This window comes from Grus americana, chromosome 6 (assembly GCF_028858705.1).
Source record: "Grus americana isolate bGruAme1 chromosome 6, bGruAme1.mat, whole genome shotgun sequence".
Lineage (NCBI taxonomy): Eukaryota > Metazoa > Chordata > Aves > Gruiformes > Gruidae > Grus > Grus americana.
This window is the reverse complement of record NC_072857.1, coordinates 6,274,482-6,296,302: the sequence shown is the minus strand read 5'-3', so window position 1 is coordinate 6,296,302 and position 21,821 is coordinate 6,274,482. Positions and strand designations below refer to the sequence as shown.

The following is a 21,821-nucleotide window of genomic DNA, read 5'->3' as shown; positions in this document are numbered from 1 at the left end:
CTGCACAATGCAAAAGCAGGCCAAACCAACAGAAAATCACTTTCGAGGAACCCAAAGAATCTTAAATTTTGCAACAATATACATGAAAAAATAAAATGTGACTTTAAACATGAATTTAATTTATGCATAACATTCCAATATGTAACTCATCATTCACAGTTGCCGCATGATGTTCACTGCAAAGGAACAAATCTTCAGATGCAACTAAGACTATCATCCCAACGTAAGAAACAAGTAATTGAGGGTCATTAAATTTCATGCTATTAGCAATATGTGTAGAGTACATATGCTATACAAGCATTAATATTATTAACATAGAGTAAATATATAAAAATTAAGCATGTCTAGATGATTACTACTGTTGCTGAAATTACACTGAGCAACAAAGCAAAAGGAAAAGAAGAGATTGAAATGGTAAAAAAAAAAAAATGAGGAATGACTGGATCAATAGTTATATGGCAAATCCCGTTTTTCTCTCCTTCTCACAGAGACAAAGCAAGCAGTGATGCACAGCAGCAGCTACTATGCAAGTTTTACCCAAACAATTTTAAACTCATGGATAAAGCATTACAGCCCAGCTAGTAAATGTTCAATGAAAAAATATACATAGTCCTCTTTTCCAAGGTCTTCTCATTTCTTCCTTTGATAACCACTCTTCAAACATCTGTTTGCATTGAACTCTTGAGCTAATACTAGTTTGCGATACAAAGTGAATGAAAAATTTTCTGTAACACAAAGTTATAACCTGCTGATTATGTTCAAATTCAAGACATTTATAACAAAGGTATTTTTAGTTGGGGAAAAAAAAAAGCTTTCAAAGAACTAGCATAATACTGTGAAATTCCTGTTGTAATTGTAATTGGGGAGCTCATTAAATATACCCCAGGAAATCATATGGAAAACATTTATTGCAAGATACTTGATAAAATTTTCTGTTCTCTGACTTATACTGCCTGTCATGGTTACAATTGCCTTCTAAGGCAGTCTTCTCGGTGCTGCAATTGTTCTACGCTGCAGTGGCTTTTTCGACCCAATCTTCAGAATGTGCCAGTCAGGGGATTGCATGGTACAGGCTCTTTCTTGTCCATGACCGGACTATGGATGCACCTTAACTTTTTTTTTTTGAATAGGGGTTTGCCACAGTTATGAGTTTGACTTATGAACTTGCATCTACTTACAGCTTTTGTATGTCATACATGTACTTACATAAAAACTGTTCATATTTGAAGAATTTTCAACATGAAAGCAATGTCAAGAGGAGGTACAGCATCACAGGAATATGAGCTGGAGGAAGTTCCTCCATCAAGAGGAATGCACTCTATTCTTCCTGATTTCTGTGACATTAACACACGCACAGGTGCACACACATGTGTGTACCCCCACCCGCACAGACACACACACACTGTCTCTCTCCAACCTTCTGGAAATAAACTGGCAAGAACATCTCTCTTGTTTATTTCACTCCTGCAGCGATTATTTTTTCTCCACTCCCAAGTTCAAGCTTCTTGTTATCACTTTTAAGCAATTCCACAGCTTGTTCTCTCCCCATTTGTTCACTATTGTCTGTAACCTATTACTCAGCCAAAATTCTCAGTTTAGAAATTAATTTATTCTTTCTCCACCCTTCACTTCTCAGTTTCCTGTGTCACCCAACTCACGCTTTCTTTCAAGCTCCTGTATGCTATATGCCTTTTAATCTGAAAGACCACTGATTTCTCTGTCTAATTTGCTCTCAAAGTCATACATCTGCTTACTGCAAGCAATTAAACTATCCAGGATGACTTATTCTTCATTACAGAAGAACTGATGTTTGTTCTAATGTAGGAATACACCACACACAAACCGAAGCCCTCTGAACAGTTAACACATCTAGCCACAGGCAACTAATTTAATGCTGTACATTGTCCTCTGAATTTCTCTCCCTGTTTCTGATGCCACCTAGGAAACAGAGGCTCCAAACTGTAGACACACAGAATTGCACACACCTCTATGCAGAAAGTAACTTAAAAAGGAATAATTTACTATCCTCTTAATTAGCCAGCACAATATAATCTTACCTGTTTCACCTAAAGTCCTCAGTAGCATTGCTCAAAAGCTGATTAGAGCATTTAAAAGCTGCCTTTAAGTTTAGTTGGCTTTAGATAAGGATCAATATGATTTATATCTTCTACTGGTTTTGACTGTAAACTTTTAACAGAAAGTATCCTTCGTTATTATTCTATAATGCCTAGTGTAAGGGGGTTATGATTTGATCCCATTTATTTGCAGACGTTAATAATAATCATAATAATACAAATAGACTACATCTATGTGCAGATGCAAATAATAATAGCAATATAAATAAAAAGATGGAATTATAGCAACCTATAGTTATGGTGAAGGTATAAAAGAAACAAAGGCAAGAGAGGGTAATATTCTGTACTAAAGAAATTGATAGAGCACTGCCTACGTAAAACCAATGATGATCTGGTGTACTTGAATGTTTTAACTTTTTCCAACTCTCTTCAGTGGTATCATTCAAGATACAATCTCTCCCTACACCTTGCTTCTCTTGCACGAATGTATATGCAGTTAGATAATTAGCGAGAAGGAAACAGAGAGGCAAATAAAGGTAATTATTAAAATAAAAGACAGACTGATAGAACAGATGGAACCGACAGTTTGTGAAATAAATAGAAAAAGCATTTCTTGATTATATCCCATCTGAATCTGATCTGCTGTTCATTCTGTTTTCAATGAATTTGTGAAGTTACTGGAGCAATTCCGACACATCCCATACGCTTCTAGTGTTAGACACATCACACACACTCCCGAAACATTAGTGAGTCGTACTAAAGATATCCTTAAAAAATATAATATGTGAATGCCAAAAAGACAGTAACTATATCTAAGATAATACTTCTTTAAAAGACACCCTCAGTGTACATCTTTCAGAAAAGGTCAGTACCTCAAATTGGTTGGTAAAAGGAGAGAATGTTCTCACAGGCTTATAGTTCCTCTGTATAACTATAACTGTAGGAATGCCCTTTAGAACAGATAAATGCTATCGTCTATTTTCTTTATTGACTGATAATAAAGGCTTGATTATGTATAAAGTTTGCATTCTCTACTGATCTGGTTGTGAGAGAGAGAAGAGGTCCTGCTGAATGACAATAAACTGAGCCATTTCCTATTTCTTCTAAAAATCACCCACCCATGAATTAGAGACTGGTTAAGAAAAATGTTAGCCCTTAGATAACCATCTCTCAGAGACCAGAGACAGATGTCATACACCGCATGGCCAGACATGCAGGTTGGAGGGATAAACCACTTTCCCTAACAACACAGCAGAACGTACAGAGAAAATCTTTGACGCTCCTGGTGTCTGACACAATGACTCCCGTGAAACACGGGATTACTTCATTCCTTCCTGAGGTCTTCTACTTGCCAGTATCAGGTTGCTAAAATTATAAACAAGCTCCAGTTAAAAACTAATTTGGCGCCAGAAAAACACAAGATATTGGCAACAAGTGGAGCTTGAACTGAAGTTTGCAAGGAGAACGGAGATATATGGAGCTACACATCTTCCTCTCTATCACTGCAACTGTCTTAACTCCATCAAACAAGTACTATTTTCTTCTCTTCCCTTTCCTCTAAGCCACCCTGGCTTTGAAAAAAGAAACAATTTAAAAGATTCTTTCAATTCCTAGACACAGGCAGTGTTGGCCATGCTAACCCAACAATCAGTCTGAAGAGACAACAGGAACACTAGCTCTGTCTGTGTTTATATTCTGAATGTGACGAAGTGAATTATGTACTTGCGTATGACACACGGAGATACAAACTTTTCCAAGCAATCATGTCACACAAACACTGATCAACAGACCCACTCCGTACGCTTCAAAGTTTAAGAATTGGTAGTTAGAAGGCTAATCTACCTTCCAATGGATTTATGAGAGCTCAAGTCATAGAGTTTCATTGCTTGAGAACACTCACAAAGGAATTGTGATCATATTTTTCAAAAATATTAGAAGATTATTCACCATACCTAGTCACTGCCATTGCTACCCACCAGACAGCCACATCACATCCCCACAGGATTTTATGTTTTCATAAACCATGCACTTAGATGAGATAAGATTAATGCTGTTAGTTTCATATTTAATCCCAAGTCCGGGTCTTTGGCTCATGATTTCAATTCTGACTTTTGCATCAAAACTGTTGAGTAAAGCTATGTTCATCTAACTGGTATTTCATAACTCAGTGTACGTCTGCCTTACAACATTTTCAAAGCCTAAGGTTGTTTCTTTCCCTGATGAGGATTAAAATTTTCTCTCTAAAGAAATAGACCTAAACTCCTTCAGAGAAATACAGCATACAAATATATCTATTTCATACATTTTTTTAATGAGAGGAGAAGTCAAAGCTATGATGTAGCTCACATATTTTTGTTTAACAGTTTCTATTTTACAGCCTATTTCTATATAGTTAACAATGAGACTTATGAATACAAGCTTAACTTCTGCAGTGGTGCCTAAATAACTCTTCTGTTCCTTTTCCTGTGCAGGTAAAAAATAGGAAGGCAGTTTTGGACTACAGAACATGTGCAACATCACTGTTGGCTAAACTTTATGCTGTGTAGGATTAACTTGGTAAAATATCTCAAAATATGAACAATAAAAGCCAAGTGGCATTTTCAATTCATTTATTAAAAATAAAACTTTTCATTTCTTCTTTCAATGATATAGATACTCAAAAAGTATGTTTAAATATACTCATCAGTGCAACTAACAAAGGGTAAGCGTGTATTATAGAAACCAGCCCCCAGATTAAGTATATATTTTGAAATGTATGTGAATGTGCATGACTTGAACCAATGAACTGTGGCCTGAAATGATGTCACAGAATGTGCAGCATTAAGTGGAAGGTTAAACCTACTTGCATCTCGGTTCATTAAACGCAGTTAAAGTGCAAATTCCCTCATTCTGACAGTAGTAATCACAAGGGTTCACTTTCTGGTCACAGCGCTGACTTTTAAACCCCACAGAGCATCTGCAGAATTTCAGTAAAATAGACCTATATAAATATTCTGCCTTTTGCTGAACAGATTTTAAACGCATTATATATAATGATGGCAAGACACACACACGTACACAGGCACACACCCACAGATAACAAAATTAATACTCTGTTTTTCATGGGAGGTCCAATCTGACTATACTGAAAAATTTGCTCATCAGCGTTGATCAAACACTTTTAAAACAATGGGCCTGTACTAACTGATTGGTTCAGGAATCTAACATTCTCACCAAAGTAGTATTGTCAAATGTACTATATATTTGTATTGATCGATCCAGAGTGCAATGGCCTTAAAATGTTCATGACTGTTTTCTTAGCTTTAACAGTGTTGGCATATGCTGCAGCATTTATGTATTGTAAATCCATACATAAATTAATGCATGATGAAACTTGTTTTCCTTGAGATGCTATGGTGTTCCATACGAATTTGAAAAAGAATAAGCCAGTTTTATAAGGAAAAAGAAAGGAGGATTCACAAGCTTCCAAAATAGCCATTCTAGGTGTTCAAGCAAATCATAGAAACATAGAATTGTTTAGGTTTGAAAGGACCTTTAAGATCATTGAGTCCAACGGTTAACTGCCAAGCCCACCACTAAACCATGTCCCTAAGCACCACATCTACACGTCTCAAATACCTCCAGGGATGGTGATTCAACCACCAAATGAGTCACCAGACTTAATCTTCAGATTTGGGCCCTACATATTATAGCTCTGATATTCTCCTTTTGCTGAGTTTTATGAGTCTCTAGTCCTCAGCTAAAGACATTTAAGGAGATACAAATAACAGGTGAAAAGGGCCAGATCAAAATAATTACGAAAAAGAGACATAGGCACTTAAAGCATTTTCAGCTGAATAAGGACTACAGCGTGGAACTACGTTCCACTGTCTAACCTCAAAGCTGCAAACATCTATTGACAACTTCTTTTCAATCGTACAGCACCTACCGTTTTGCCCCTTTGTCCATCTCTTACACCAGTCAGACTACAAAATCTTGGCATTACTCTGTGTAACTTCTTTGAGAGTCTGAATGCAACAGGCACTCTCCTTTAAGATCACCTACCTCATACACATCAACAAAATGAAGGGATGGCTGTATCCGTATCTACAGAGTTGTAATGCCAGATCCCTTTGGACCATAGCTTACTTATGTCACCCTGGAAATGAGACACTCAAGTCCAAGTCTCTCTTCCAACACCTCATATGTTCCTGGAGGATGCTCTGACCTCCAGATTGCCCTGAGAAGGGGAAGACTATGAAGCTTTTCTGCAGTGCAGAAATATCAGATCATTTATTAGGCAAAAGTAAAAAACCCAGAGTATGACTAGGTAGCTCAGTGTAACTGAGAGCAGGAAAGAAATTAATTTCTTGCTACCATGACTACTTCTGTATTTCATATTTAGCAACTGAAAAAGAAGATACACCATAGCTCTCAAGAAAGGACTGGAATGTAGGCTTTTCTGCCTCTTAAGACAGTGCTTCACCGTCTAGACTACAGAATCACATTTCCTTTGGTATTTGATGTCTGGGCTTAAGAAAAGCATCCTGAATTACTCTCTCAACAATGGTGCAGGAGGGAGGGAGCAATCTCAGCACAGAACAGCCAAGCGACTGTGGGCGGTGTAAAGGTTAGGGCAGAAACAACAGATACACGAGCATATCCTCAGACCCAGAAAGGAAATAAACATTTACATTATTCTTCCTATTCTCTAGCCATCAGGTTCCTTATAGGAGTGTACTGCCCCCACCTCTGTCCATCTTTATAGGAGAAAAGACTTAATCCACCTTTGAGAAGCAGGGTAGGCAACCATCCTGTACCTCTGGATTCCATTCTGGAACAAATGCCTAAACGGGCTTTAGATCTGGCCTGAAATTATTAGACGTCTCAAAAGACATATCTTTGGATCTATACACATTCACAATATATATCTTAGTTATATCTTTCAATACGCGTATTGCAAAAAGGTAGACAAAGTACCAGGTTACAGAAATAGCTAGAAAAAATACTGTAAATTCAGACTGCAACCAGCACATTATACATCCTGGAGAGATCAAAAATACAGACACATGCATAACAACATTATTATCTGTTGGCACACAGATATTTTAATGACCTACACAATGCAGGATACTCACAGACAGACAGGTATATTTGTCTCTGGGTCCAGCTGACAGGTACCACCATTGTAACAGTAGCCATCACATAACTGACAGGTAGAGGCAACCTTTCCATTAGTGCAACTGTTGTGGTTAAAAAACCCCAAACAAACAGCAATCAGTATTTTATTAAATCTGGTGAATTCCCTTATAATTATCTATATATTAGAATACTGATTTTACGATGTGGATAAGATCTACTTATTGCAAGAATTCTAGGTTTCCACTTTGAAAAACTAGCCCAGGCAGCAAGTTTATTACACAAAATATCTTAACCTTTCCTTTTACGAAAATAAACTATTATTACACAAAATAATCACTCAGCAATATAACAGCACATCTTACTACACATGCTTTCATTAGTATACGATACGTCTCTATCACTGTCACAGATACTGCAGAATGAACAAATTTCAACAGTGTGGTAAAACTCGACTGTTAACTCTATTAAATATTCCAATTTTTCCAACTGAAGACCCATTCAGTCTCCTGCTACATTACGCTTCCCCCAGTGAGGAGTGCTCCAAAAGTTGGTTTAAAAAGGCAGGCGCCAGTGGGGCTTGTGTGGGCAGGAGCTGCGCGAAGGAACTGTTCTGATGTGAGCAGTTCAGGGGCTAGCCACTGTGTAAGAGCTTTAAAGGATAATACAATATAATCGCTATTAAATATATAATTTTGAACACAATCACCCCACCTACATACATACTTACTTGCATACTATGTCATTACTGTCCTTGTTTATTATGCAGTGTCCCCCATGACATCTGATACACTTGTCCACTTCACACTTTGGACCTTCAAATCGTACTGGACAGACACATTCCACACTTCCATCATCAGAAATAGTACACGATTCAGAATTCACACAATAATGGTGGCAAACATCTGCAAGCGACATGAAAGCTAATTACTAAAAGACACTAAGGAGCATCATAGAAAAAAATAATACCTTACTTTTCCGTTGTTTAAAACGTACTATAATAAAAACAAAATGATGAATGAACTTGGTGGCTCACTGGCAACTACAAGAATCAAGAATATCCCATAAACAGATACATAATACATTAACGATGTAGTCTTGGAAGGATAAACTCACAAGAGATTTATTTTTTTTTTTTCCTTCTAGATGTCTAACATTTATGGCATCATCCCACATAATATAAAGACTACTGATGAGAAAAGCAGAGCAATGTTAATGTATTTAATGGGACATTGGCTGAATAAAAATCTTCTGATACATTCACATCACCATTAACAGCATTATGCTAAACTGAAATGGAAATAGTATTTTGAAATAATTAAGTTTTATTTTCATTTATCCACATATTAAAATTTCATGAAGTTCTAATAATAATATATGAAGACATAATCCATAAGTTCTACAAAAAAACTGCACACTTGCTTATCTTTATAGACTGTGCAGGACTGAGATTTCAAGTAGTCGATTCAAGTCAAGAATTCTTTAACCCTTTAGAAGCACCAGTAACTGTCTCGTTTTTTTCATATCCCTTTAAAAAAAACAAGTTGCCTGAACTGGAGGAGCTTCCAGAGCTACAAAATAATGGTATCTTAACATTTAGGTTCATTTTTATTTATGTGGTACTGACAACTTTCTTTTAGTTAGACAGGCATGGGCTTTTGTTGTTGTTGTTGTTAGTGGTGGGGTTTTTGTAAAGTTTTGCCATTTAAGCTTCTTAATTGAGTCCACAAATTCAAAGTCTCTATTTCTCTCTATTTCTCATAGCTTCTCCAGTTCTGTGTCGTTAACATGTTGCGCTGAGCTTTTGGTGGTGTTCCTGACGGACAGATAAAGTAATTGATATATAAGATGTATCGGTTCTCACCTACGCATCTGTATTTGCTTAGAGTTAACCTGTTCATATTAATAAAATATCACCTTTCTGTCAAATCTCAAAAATTTAAGCCCTTTGAAGCCCAGGATATGGCTAAGGGTGAGTCAGTGGCAGCCACGAGTCGGGCATTACCAAGCTGTTCACTAGAGAACGAAACCTTGGCCAAAGGCAACTTCAGCCTTGAGTCTGGAAGCGTAAACTCTCAGGCTGCCGTTTGACTGGGACATATTGTAAGCAGCAAATTGGAGACTACTAAAATGTGTATGTTTTACTGAGTGGATTCAAGATGGGTGATTTTTCAGAGTATCTCATAAAATGGGAAACATTTCGCTTATGCTTCCCTGTGCCCAATTTTTTCCCCTCTCAGGGCAGTATGTATTTGGTACCCACCATGCTGGAAGAGCTCTGCTAAAGGACAAAGCTTGACTCTTGGAGGAGTTCTTTCTGTTTGAGTATTCACTGCACGTCTCCACCTATCCACGCAGGCTGTAGACTCATCTGCTTGTGGAATCACTACTGAGCAACCAGAGAGGCTTAAAAGCCACTCAGTGAAGTAGTTCATTGTTTGCCGTTCCTCGATTCAAGTTACAGAACGGCAATTTGCAGCAGGGGGGCTGGTTTTTGAACAAAAACTACGGTAGTTTGAAAGCTAATATTGAGAGACATTTATGAAAAAAACGTTGCAAGGGGGAACTGTTTCCATGTACATTAGGACAAAAAAACCCCCCAAATCTAAAACATAGGCACAGGGAGTTCATACTCTAAAACAATTATTGGTTTATAGCATTGATTGTAGTCATAAACACCTTTAATCTTCTGCTCTAAAATGCATATGCTACATTTGGACTGAAATGACACAAAAATAATTCTTTTTTTTTTTTTTTTTTATTTTCCTTCCCCCTAAAGAAAGGAATTTCAGTTTCAGGGAAAGTAACAGCTTGTGAGATCACTATATCCACTTTGAATGATTGTAACTGCATGAAAACGTTTTCTATTTTTTCGGTTGTTTGGGCCTTAAATGATACAAGAAATGAACTTTAACTAGTCTGTACGTCTTATTTCAGGAATTTAAAATAGGGAGTTATATTCAAATACATCAAATACATGTGTGTATAATAACATGCACAATGTTAGTGGAATTCTATGTAAATTCATTCACTTAAATTTATTTCGGCAGTGCCAGTGCCTTGACACAGAGCACACATTTTGGTTATTAGCCCTTATGTGAACTAATCACAGGAGAAACTCTGCATTGGGTAATTGGAGACGATAAGTATGAGGAAAATAAGGTCTTTGCAATCTGGCAATACTGCAAGTAAATGTCTTCTCCCTGCCATAAAAACCACTAATAATATTTTCAGCTTGGGAGCATGAGTAAAATACCTATGCACATTCATGTATCATCCTTTGCATACGAACTAGTTTCAATCACATCACAGAAAGACTGAAAAAGATATCTCAGAGGCAACCAAACTTTGCAATAATGCTATATTCATCTATTCCAACATGCATGCAAAGTGAATGCAATTAATAAAGCAAAAAAATCATACATATCTGTGAATAAAGAAAAAAAATCATAGATGTGAATTTATATACACATTATTAAGGTAAACCTGTACAATTTCATAGAACGGTTATTGGCCACAAACAAAAAACTCTTAAAGATTGTAAGACTCTTTTTTTTTTTTTTTAAATTAAGGTTTAAATAAACAAAAGCTTAATTTTATTTTGTATTTTATAATGTGTTCGAGTCTCTCTATTGTGGCATTTTTCCCAAGTGTCAGCAGACAATCCAAATCTGATAATAAGCACTGTTTAAAAAGTACCCCAAATTTACATTTAAATTAATTCTTAAAAAAAAAAGAAAAAAAAAAAAGGATGTTTGCAGAAGCATTCAACTAGAAACAATTTGTTTGGTTTTGGGTAAGCCTCAAGTAAATATTTTTTCTTAATCTGTGTGTCTGTCTGTGCATGATTTATGTACTATACTGTTTTCAAATACCCAATTGTGTTTGCAGATAGTTATTTGTGGATCCATGCAGTTTGTTTAATACCAAGTGGGAGAGAATCGCAATTACTGCTGGTTTTCCATTCAAAGGTTTCAATTTATTTCATAGTCTCCCAACTGGAAATACATTCAGTTTACTTCAGTACAAATCCTATTTAAGATACACACTAACCCTTTCCTTGTTTGACAGACCTTTCACTAAAACTAAATACTTTTTTTATCTTGTAGATAATTCTAAACCAGACCTTTATAACAGCTAATTTCCCTTCCATTTTGTTTAAATCTAGCCTTCTTCAGCAATTTCACTGAATTATATACAAAAGAGATGATGGCTTTCACATTTAATGTTCTATTCTATAACAAGCACTACGGCAGTCCTTTATTTTAGAGTGTTATAGTTAAAGCAAAGCAGAACTAGAAAAAAGGAGATTAAAAGGAGATTTTAAAAAATAATTCTGATCTCAGAAAAATAATCAATTTTAGGTTGCTACTTGAAGAGACATGAGGAAGACAAACTATAATTTTGAAATGAGTGTCCAAAAGAAGAAATTCAAGAATATGATCAAATGTCTTGAGTCACTGGAAAACAGGAAATGGTGCTCCATGCTAAGAGAAAGCATGGAGAGAAAAGATAAATGGAGTAAGAACAGAAGACTTATTGGCTGATAATCTTCTTTCCCTTCTCCTCTGTACAGGAATTAAAAATTTAGAGAAAGCTGTAAAAAGCGAGAAGAGCCTTTCTAAAAGCATGGAAACCTTTGGGAAACAGTATCGCAATGGGTCACTGCAATGAGAAACTACGGAGAACTTCACATGCAGAGGACAGAACCTGAGAATTAAACAAGAGTCATACATAGAAATCCCGATTTTCGATACCAAGAAGGGGCAGAAGCCATACTTAAGGTGATCTTAGAGCAAGATGAAGGAATACAGAGGTGTGAAACTCAAAGCAGTTGTCAGTATACTGCTTCCTGGGGTTAGAAATAAAAACAAAAGGTAAGGTAGCAGTTTGAGACGTGTGTGTTGGTCTGCAAAGCCAAGCGATACCAGAGAAATTCTTTAACCAGCTACTTCAATTCATTATATTTAGGTATTCCACTAGCATAAAATAACAAATAGGAGAAGTTGGAGTAGAAAATTTTAACACGATTATCTCCTTTCTACTGACACAGTCAGCTGTCTTGTACAGCTCCATTTTACATATTCATTTGAGAAAATACTAAAATAAATAATTCCTAAAAAAGCTCTTTCTTCACCTACACATGTAGATGGATATTGCAGAAATATGTTCAAAGATCACTTGAATATATCAGATTCCATTCCCTTAGCAGTATGAATAATTTTGGAGCGGAGTTTTCCAACACGTGCCGTAGAAAATCTCTCAGATCACGTTAAACCTCCATTCTGTAGAACTTTTATTATAAATCCAGAATGAAGAGTTTGTGAAGATTACTTACAATACTGACATCTGTCTCCTGTATACTCAGGCAAGCAGTTGCAAAAGGGCTGATTCCCAGCAGTGACACTGCAGGTTCCTCCGTTTTGGCAAAAACGATCGCAGACCGTCTGATTGCAGTTTGGTCCTGTAAAACCCAGCGCACAGTTGCAGGTAGGCCTCCCTATTCAGAACAAAGAAAACTATTTTATGATAAAAATAAATAAACATGAAAATAATAATTAGCACTTTAAAGATAGATATATTTATCATAACAGTAGCAAGTTTTAATGTTTGAGCCCAACTACATTTCTCTAGACACTAAAAAAACCCACATGCCTTTGCAAACGTTGCTTGAATTCAGAACTTTTTAAAAAGCAAGTCAGCACTGCAAGACCTGGACGACTCAAAAACTGGACCTATGCACCTTACACTTGTGCATGTATCGTCATTGGCTCTTTGGGAATTATTTTAAAAGATGGTCTTAAGTAGGAATTTAAGATATGACTAAGCTCTTCATATTATCCTGTCAGACTGGGTTCCTCCAGTTGCAGAGGATAAATGTTTTTATAATCAGCATCAATTCCTCTTCAGAATACACTCCATTATTCTCAAATCTACAAACCTTTACATATAATCATGTGAATGTACAAATATTTCCTAATGCATCAAGAGCCAACTTTGCATAACAAGTTTTACTAAAACACAAATATCTGTGCCTGATTTGTTATCCTATCCCTCTCTCATAATAAAAACTGTAACATAAAAATTGCTGTCTTGCATCAGACCAAAGATGCCTGGAGGGTCAATATTCAATGTCTGAAAAGTAATGAACACCTAGGGATGACCATTTGCACAAAACGAACTCCTAGTCTGTTTCTTCTCTTTAAAGGGTTTTAAAATAGCGTTTAAAACCTGATGCCTTCTCCTCCTATGATTCTTCCCTATTGTAATTCTCCCATTTTTTTCCCTTATCTAAATCTCGTGTCTAAAGGATGTATAGCTTTGTTACAATTCCACTGTATTATTAAATTCTTCCACTTTACCCTGATTTTTTTCTTAAAGCTTATCTTCTTTGAAACAAACTTCTGTATCCCATAAATGTTCTTCCGTCTCCTGACTTTGCTTTTATGTCTCATTTGTAATCTTCTCTTCAAATAAATGACGTGATGTGTCCAACTAGCCATGTCCCTTCTCACTTCCTAATAATCTATTCTCATTCTTGTTTATCTCTTACAAAACATTATTTTCCCCCCACGCTCCTTCCCTTTGCTTTCATTCAGCCTTCAGAGTTTTCTTAAACTTCAGGAAAACTGACCAACTTTAATACTTTTCTTCTTCCTGGCTTCCAAGATGGGTAAGGAAAGAGATGAAGATTAATCAGGAAATAAAATTCTGCAATAAAGGGGTAGACAGGATGGTCGTCTTTTGAATCGTAAGGAACTCAACCGGCTGGCAAGTACAATTAAGAGCTTAACTGGGTTACTGCAGAGCGAGGGCAAAGACTCATCCCTTTGAGTAGTGTCACAGACATACCACACCTCGGAGTAAAGGACCATGCACAGGCTAGCAATAGCCAAATAGTAAATAGGTATCAGGCAGAACAAACAGAATGTCTCATAACTAGTCTATAGAAAACCAACTAGTAACACGCATGCTTTACAGAAATGGTAAACATCTAAGAATTAAGATGGGAGAACTGAAGTGAATAGGAGCATCAATATCATTTGCTATAGCAAATTCGGAAAAGGCAGGCAACTAACGGCCTGTTGTAAATCTAATACACATTTCCTTGATACCTAGTCTTTGCCCATGACAGAATAGGGCTACATGTCAAGAAGTGTTAAAGTCAATCAGATTAACAAGTTAAGTTCATAATGTACCATATGTGCGATGCAGAAGCCCTTTGGACTGGAATTACAGGCAAACCCAGGAAAAATTGCGTATTACATTTTATTATTGACAGTCAGTCAAGGTAATGATACGGCTGTGGAATCCAAAAGAGATCAGAGAAAGCAGAGAAAGTCAGTCAGGGAATACGTTAATGATGAGAGACACCAGTTACCCCTGCATTTACATCTGAAAAACTTCACGCCATAAGGCAGAAACTAACTTCTTAGATATAAACAATCCTACTTCAGGGAGGGGTGGGTTAGCGAGCACACAAGAGAAGTTGTGCTTGACTTGGGCCTGACAGTTTAAAACGTACAGAAGAGCCAAAATCCCAAGGAGTTCCATGAAATATCGGTTAAGGGTTACTTTTCTGTAATAATTGTGTCTCATCTTCATAGTAATCTACCAGGAAACCCTTACCGCTGCCCGATTTGCTGATGCATTATGACTAGGTCCCTTCCTTGCTGTCTTCTGTCTCATTTGTTGTTTCCTCATTTTCATACGATGTCTGATGTAGGTATCAACAACTACTTTCACATTCGCCTTCTGATGTCTTTTACCACAGCTGCCTCTAAAACTCTGAAATGTGCAACCCTACTTACCTTTATTTTTGTTTCTTCTCTGTTTAGTAGGCTATCTCTATTAAAGTAATGTAGATTAAACTAAATATTCCATAAAACCCACAATTGTAATTTTCTTCTGGTCTGCTTTTGTTTTAATACTATGTAATCATTTAATGTCATATTCATTGGAGAATTTTTCAACGCAAGGGAAGTGCCCTCATTTTTTCTAGTCTGATTCATGCAGAATGATTTATTTATTCTTTTTCCTTCACTTACTTCCTACTCTTCTTACATGAAACCCTTCACGTAATTCTTTTCTCTATTTTCTATTTTAAGCCATGCTAATTTAAAGTGTTTTGCAAATCATCCTAAAGGCCATGAGATCAGTTAGTCTCATCCTCTAATGAGTACAGCAGGAACAAAAACATTGACTTAAAAATAGCTCCAACTAGTTTAATATGCATCAGCCTGGTTATTCATATCTGTCTCCTGTGATCTAAACATTAAATCAAAGATGTCGAATTCAGATGTTAGCACAGACTCTTTTTGTTTTTCCCCATGTATACAGTTGTATTGAAATTTCTTCCCCTAAGCCAAGGGGTTTCACATAATCCTTCATCTGAATCAGTGTTTCAATAAAAAAAGTTAAAATAAGATAGTGATAGAACATAGATTTGGAGGCCTGAAATAAATTTTTATTATTAATATTCCTCTATTTTTTAAAATGATGAGGCAATGATATTTTCCTAGTTTGTAGAAAAGATTATTCTATTCTTTGCTAATGTAGGCTTATAAATATGCCAAACTGCTGACAGTTACATGAAAATTTAATTCAGTATAGCCTAAACCCCATTTTTGTCACTCAATTTAACATGACTTTTAGCAATGTTAATAGTTCATTGCCTATTTATACACAGATTGTTGGCATCCAAAATAACACTAATAATGACATTTTAATCTGTCTTATTTCTGATACAAAAGGGTTCCAAGAACAGTTTAATAAAACTGCAGTATTAAACAATGACAAACAATGCCATAAGGTTTTGTGTCACAGAATCAGTACATTGATTCATGTTTGCAAAGGAAATAGTCATGTTAACCAAGATGTCAGATATCCTAACTAATGGACATCACATGGTAACCTCTTGCACAGAGAACTTCAGCATTTACAATGGTCATGAAGTTTCAGGATTAGAGCTGTACAGAAACAGAACTAAAATTGTCTCTTAATTCCCAACCTTCACCACCACAGAAATGTTCAGAACACATTACAGCATAGAAAAATATGAATACGGAAAGTGGTTTATGGAATGCTGCTTCAAATGCAGATAATCATCTTTTGGGGTATTTTATGCATAAAAGAGCAAAATTAATCTTCTGAAAGAAAACACAAAAAAATTTCCTTGTTTTGAACTCTTCCTTCTTCAGCGCAATCCTCAACTGGATTTACCTTATGACAACACTATCTTCTTTTCCTCCGCGTATTACAGATTAACAACCTAGCTTTCACCTATCCTCCTCTTCAGTCTCTTCTGTAACATAATAATCTCAAGAAAAATTTCCTGTTTCAATTACCTAAGTCAAAAAATGTTGTTTGTCAAAAGTGGCGAGGACAAGGTGGCAGCACATTCTCAGCATCTCACGTGTAAATGTTCCAATTTCAAAACCACAGTAATAAAATCCAGAGAGCAGGAAGCACATCTTTTTTGAACAAGATTTCTCCACATTCAGTGATTGAAAATGAACATACATGCACTTTGGTATTTACTATCTCTAATCCAATTCTTGGATACACAGTGTTCCTCACTACAGGTATATGGAAGCAGAAGCATGATGCATGTAGGCCCTATATAGATGAAAGTATTTTGTATTTACAATAATTCTAAATAACATTTTTAAAGAAATGAATGAAAGGGTGTCTGGTAAGACATTTGAAACAAGTAACAAAAATTATAATGAAAATTCTTCTGGGGAAACAATGTACTTGAAAGTGACTATTCTCTGAAGAGTCTCTCTGTAGCCTCTCTCTTAAAAAAATAAGAACAATAATTTACAGAACTTTTGTCTTAATTCTAAACCTGATAGAACTTGAAACAAACTTACAAATTTCTCATCTATTTTTTCAAATGTTTTACACAGAATTTAGTAAGTTAATGAAGAATACTTTATGGTGACCCTAGGACATATGAAATTATTTTTGGCAGTAGGACATGATCAGGACAATACGTGTTTTGGCATGAAGATGAAATGCAGTTTCCTCTTTTCTTACAAAAAAAAAATTATCCATAAGAAGATGATAGAGATCAAAATCCTAAAATGTTCAATGAGATTTTGATTACAGAGGATGTAGTTACTGCTACTTTGCCAATTTAATTTGCTATATAATAGCAAATAACTTTCCAAATCATCTTCAAAAATCGCTAATCAAATATTTTACTGCATTGTCTCTGTAACATTGAGGTGATTCCTTTCTAGTCATATTTACATTTATTTTGTAATGAACAGAACTCTAAGGAGATCAACTTTGATCCATGGTATTGCCTAAATAACAGAGAAATATTATGTATTTTGTATGGCCACATAAATTATTTTGCAATTTTTAAAAAAAATTTTTGTAAGCTTTCTGAAAGTTTTGAAAAATGAGATCATCCAGATGAATACCTGCACCAAAACACAGATAATTTATTTCTTCCAGTCAATGGTTAATTCACTCCCAGCAATGTAGTTTTTAAGTTATGTACGAATACGTGCACGTTTAATTTGCATATTTCACTTGCTGTCACTATTAGACAAAACAATGTGGCACACCAGCCTACTGTAAGTAATATCATGTCTTCTAGAGCAGTTATCAACAGTCTGTGGGAATCACAATAATTCATTTCTGTGGGGCTGATGAACCATAATTAGCTTTACTGAACCAATTGTAGTGGAGGGAAGTTGTATTACTGTACGTAATTAATAGGTGAGCTGATTGAGATCAATCCCAACCGATATACATTCTCTCCATGTTGTGAAAGAAAGGGAGAAAAGAACAATCTCTATATTAGTCTCAAAGGCAGCTCTTTCCAAGGCTGGTTGTGGTGGTGGAGGTTGGGACCCTTAGATCAGCTCCACACCAGACCAGACACCCTTGCCATCTAGCTAAGTGCCACCCCCCTCCCCTTCCCACAGTCCCTGTTCTGGTGAGAAGATAGTGTAGCACAGCCCTTTGAGACTACTCGGACTGATATGACATTAGCAAAATAAACAAGTTCTTTGCTGTTTTCGGTGTGCACCATCGTGTCCCAAAATTAACTTGTTTCGCTTATAAAATAATATCTACTTTATCTAGATTATTATTTTTTTTTGAGAATATTTCATCAATTTTCATTTAGTGGAAAGACATAATTTTTTACTCATTTTGATACAAACATCACAATTCTATGTGGTTAGACATACTTTTCGTACTGTAAGTATATTACAAATAGGTATTTATCTAATTTTGTGAACTAGTTAGATCTAGTTAATGTGTTCAAGACATTTAGTAAATTATCGCTCCAACATTTTTACTTTAAACTGTAAGAGGAAAGAAAGTGCATTTTTATGGTAACATTTGATTTTTTTCCAAATTCCCATTAATTTGGCTTACTGGAAAGTGTTCATTATTATACCAAACTTTTAATTACATGTCTCAGATGTGTACTTTTAATTAACTGATGACATTTTTTTGTTCAATTATTGTAGTTCAATACAACTGTCATAAACTTATAAATTTTAATTAAAGCTGCCCCAATCTCTAGCTATATAATGTTCACACAGGAATTTGCCAAAAGGCTTAGCAGTAAGTAAACCAACAGTGAATAATCCCTGAATTGCCAGTGGGATTTGTTTAACAAATTAACATTTGTGTGCAGATAATGAGGTTCTACCATTTACCACATCCAGCAAAGATTTAGCACATTCATTTTTTAAAAAATGAGTAATACTCTGCAATTTAGTTAATTGGTTATCACATTACTGTTATATATTAGGTGGTGAAAGAGAATGGGATTTACACATTCACTAGAACACACACATCCACTAGAAGAGTATTTTATAGGCTGCATCATTTTATTTATATCACAATATGATGAAAGGGTTGTTTTCAGGATATCTCTTCCTCGGTTTTTGAGCCAGAAGCCAAGAAAAAGGAAATTCCCTGACTCTTAGGGAAGCCTCCCAGCAGCGGGGACCCTGCAGAAGCTCATCTCTCCGTGAGGTTAAATGTACTGGCAGTCCCTACGCTTTCCAAAGGGCATGTGTAGAACGACACTCGTTAGATCGACTGCATCAAAGCTGTTTGAGTTGGATAATATACAAGAATCAATAAGGGCAATTGGAGCTTTTAAGAAAGACAGAGTCAAGCAAGCTGAAATTATCACAGATCATTTATATTTTGGGGATAGCATTTGGATTGGCACTCACACACGTATGGCTTCTGCATCTTCCGAGGAAAAGGCTTCATCATTTTGAACAAAAATATTTTTTTTAAAAAAGAGAAAAATGGGAAAATATGTGCAACTTGATTGCATCGGTTTAGCAGGACAGTTTGATGAGCCAATTGTATAATGGATCAAAAGTATAAGCGCCGCTTTTTGAGGAACCGGTTGTGAGCATTGCAGTATGGGTGGTGGTATGCTGCATAGATAGCAATAACACAGTAGAAGAAATTAAGATGATATTCACCTAACTTTATTTTAAAATAGTAATTTTATGCTTTCCAGAAATGTGAGAGAATTCTCTACACACACACACAGAAAAAAAAAAAAGTGTGCAATGTACCTATTGCTAGTGGATAGGTCAACCTGGTAGGATGTAATATTATAAATCTAGATGCAATATAATGCTTAAGTTCTAAAACCACTAAGGAAAAACCGAGCAATTCCTGGTAATAAGGAACATTTTCATTTCTACATGTAGCAACGTGCAAGAATAAAATACCATATACACTAATAACTCTGATATGAACCTGTCAAAGGAGATCAACTCTGCCTTGAAGGCTGAGATGACGAGAAGGGAGTGAATGAACGCTGCTCTGGTCTGGATTTCACACCCTCAGCCGAACTGGGAAGGATGTGTGCAGCCCCTGCAGCTAAATGTGCACTCACTGATGCAATGACTGAACGACATGCTTTGCACAGGTGTATATTCGACTGGAAGGAGGAAACAGTTGTTGCAAAAACACTTGAGGAATTAAGCTTTGTTGACTTAACTACAGTTTTCTATACTTTTGGGGTGTCCAGTTTAGTTTCCCTCTGTAAGATACATAATGGCTTTAGTATATCATGGATTAGATTAAACTAGGATAAGGGGACATCTCACTGACATGCTAGTTTGTTTCAGAAGCACACAATTTATGGCCTGATACAGATAAGAAATATAGTCTGATGAGAAATAGAGATTTCTTCTTAATAGAATATTTACAGGGTCCAGGGGCTAGGCATGTAAGGAAGATGAGATGTGGATCAATTTGAAAATTTTATCTGGAATGCTGGACGGAGTCACTTTGATTTAGAAAGATATATGGTCTTTTTTCCATGTCTCCAGCACACAAAAGTTATGGCACGGGCTTCAAGGCACAGCTACCCTCATGAATTGGAAATGGCAGATAGGAAATCTGGTTAACTTGAAATATGATTATTAAAAATTTGATTAAACTGGGAAAGTGGGCACAGCACAGCAGAAGAATATTCCCATTAGCAGGTATGCCCAGTCAGAGTCATCAGAACCAGCTCTACGTTGGTCTTGGCTCACAAAGGCTTGGCACACTTTGGCCATGTGTGGTACAGTAAACTTTAGTTGCAGTTACAGGTTCAGATTCCCAAAATTCAGATGATTGAACAGTGAGATGTGGACTGTGGTGACATCCGTGCTGATGCATTTTTGGTGCAGGCACATGACCCTGTTTGAGGCCAAGCAGAAGTAAGGCTAATGCCTGCATCTCCAGGCCCTCTGTAGCAGCTGGGGCCATGATTAACGATTTAGCAGAAGTATATTGTAGAAGCTGCTCATATCTTTGCTTTACTCACTGGTGACCAAACCTGCTACGCTAATTATTTCAGCAAGGCTGAAAGATTTCAGAGGCTGGATTTAACTGGGAAAGAAAAAGAAAAAAATCCAGGTGATAGCATAGCTGTGTGAGCACGGCAAGTGTTACCTGCCTGGTAAAGAAAACATGAGCTGCTGGAGGTGAGTGAGCCCTTATGGCTCCTGCCAAAAGAAAAGGACTAAATAAAACCCTGGGGTCTCCGCGAGACTCAGAGCTGAGCTGAGTTCCAGGAGCCAGAGTTATTAATTTTATGAAGCCTTTTAACCCCACAAAAGTATCAATTAAATGCCAAACACTTAAAGATGTAGGAGTAAACATTCTCTCCCCAGATGATGAGGATGTTCTGCAAGTCATTTAAATCACCCGTGACTTATTTCCATTCACTTGCATGTTCTCACTAAACATGTATTGATCTCACTACATTGATAAAAATCTCTGCTTATCATTTGTGTCAGTAGTTCCATCAGCTGTTAGAAGCCGTTTCAAGTATAATCAATCAACTTCAAGTACACGTAATTCTCATTTTCTAATATTTAATCATTATTAGTGATGTTAACTATGAACAACATTATTAACCCTCAAATACGCAGAACCAAAAAATCCCGTTTGGCACAGAACAGATTACTAGATTTGCATTCACTTGGATTTTTGCCACCACATCTCAGTAAATAAGAGAAGGCTCCAGAGAAGCCAGCAAGTGAAGCTAAATTGCTAAACTACATAAGCTAAAGTCAATTAGTAAGGAGTGCTAAGGAAAACATTGAGATCTAAGCCCCCTCTGTCAGAGAC

General features: G+C 36.2%; 1 protein-coding gene across 7 annotated transcripts in view; it reads right to left on the bottom strand.

Moving 5' to 3' along the window:
• Nucleotides 1–21,821, bottom strand: part of LRP1B (LDL receptor related protein 1B) — a 738,176-nt gene that overhangs the window by 15,073 nt on the left and 701,282 nt on the right. For all 7 annotated transcript variants that reach the window (XR_008577717.1, XM_054830556.1, XM_054830557.1 and 4 more), the window contains 3 exons: nt 12,532–12,693; nt 7,924–8,098; nt 7,193–7,297 (listed from right to left, as the gene is read on the bottom strand). Coding sequence is in view for 6 of the 7 variants with exons in the window: in XM_054830556.1 (XP_054686531.1) it covers nt 7,193–7,297; nt 7,924–8,098; nt 12,532–12,693 (442 nt within the window). In the remaining variant the exon portion in view is untranslated. The remainder of the gene's footprint in view (nt 1–7,192; nt 7,298–7,923; nt 8,099–12,531; nt 12,694–21,821) is intronic.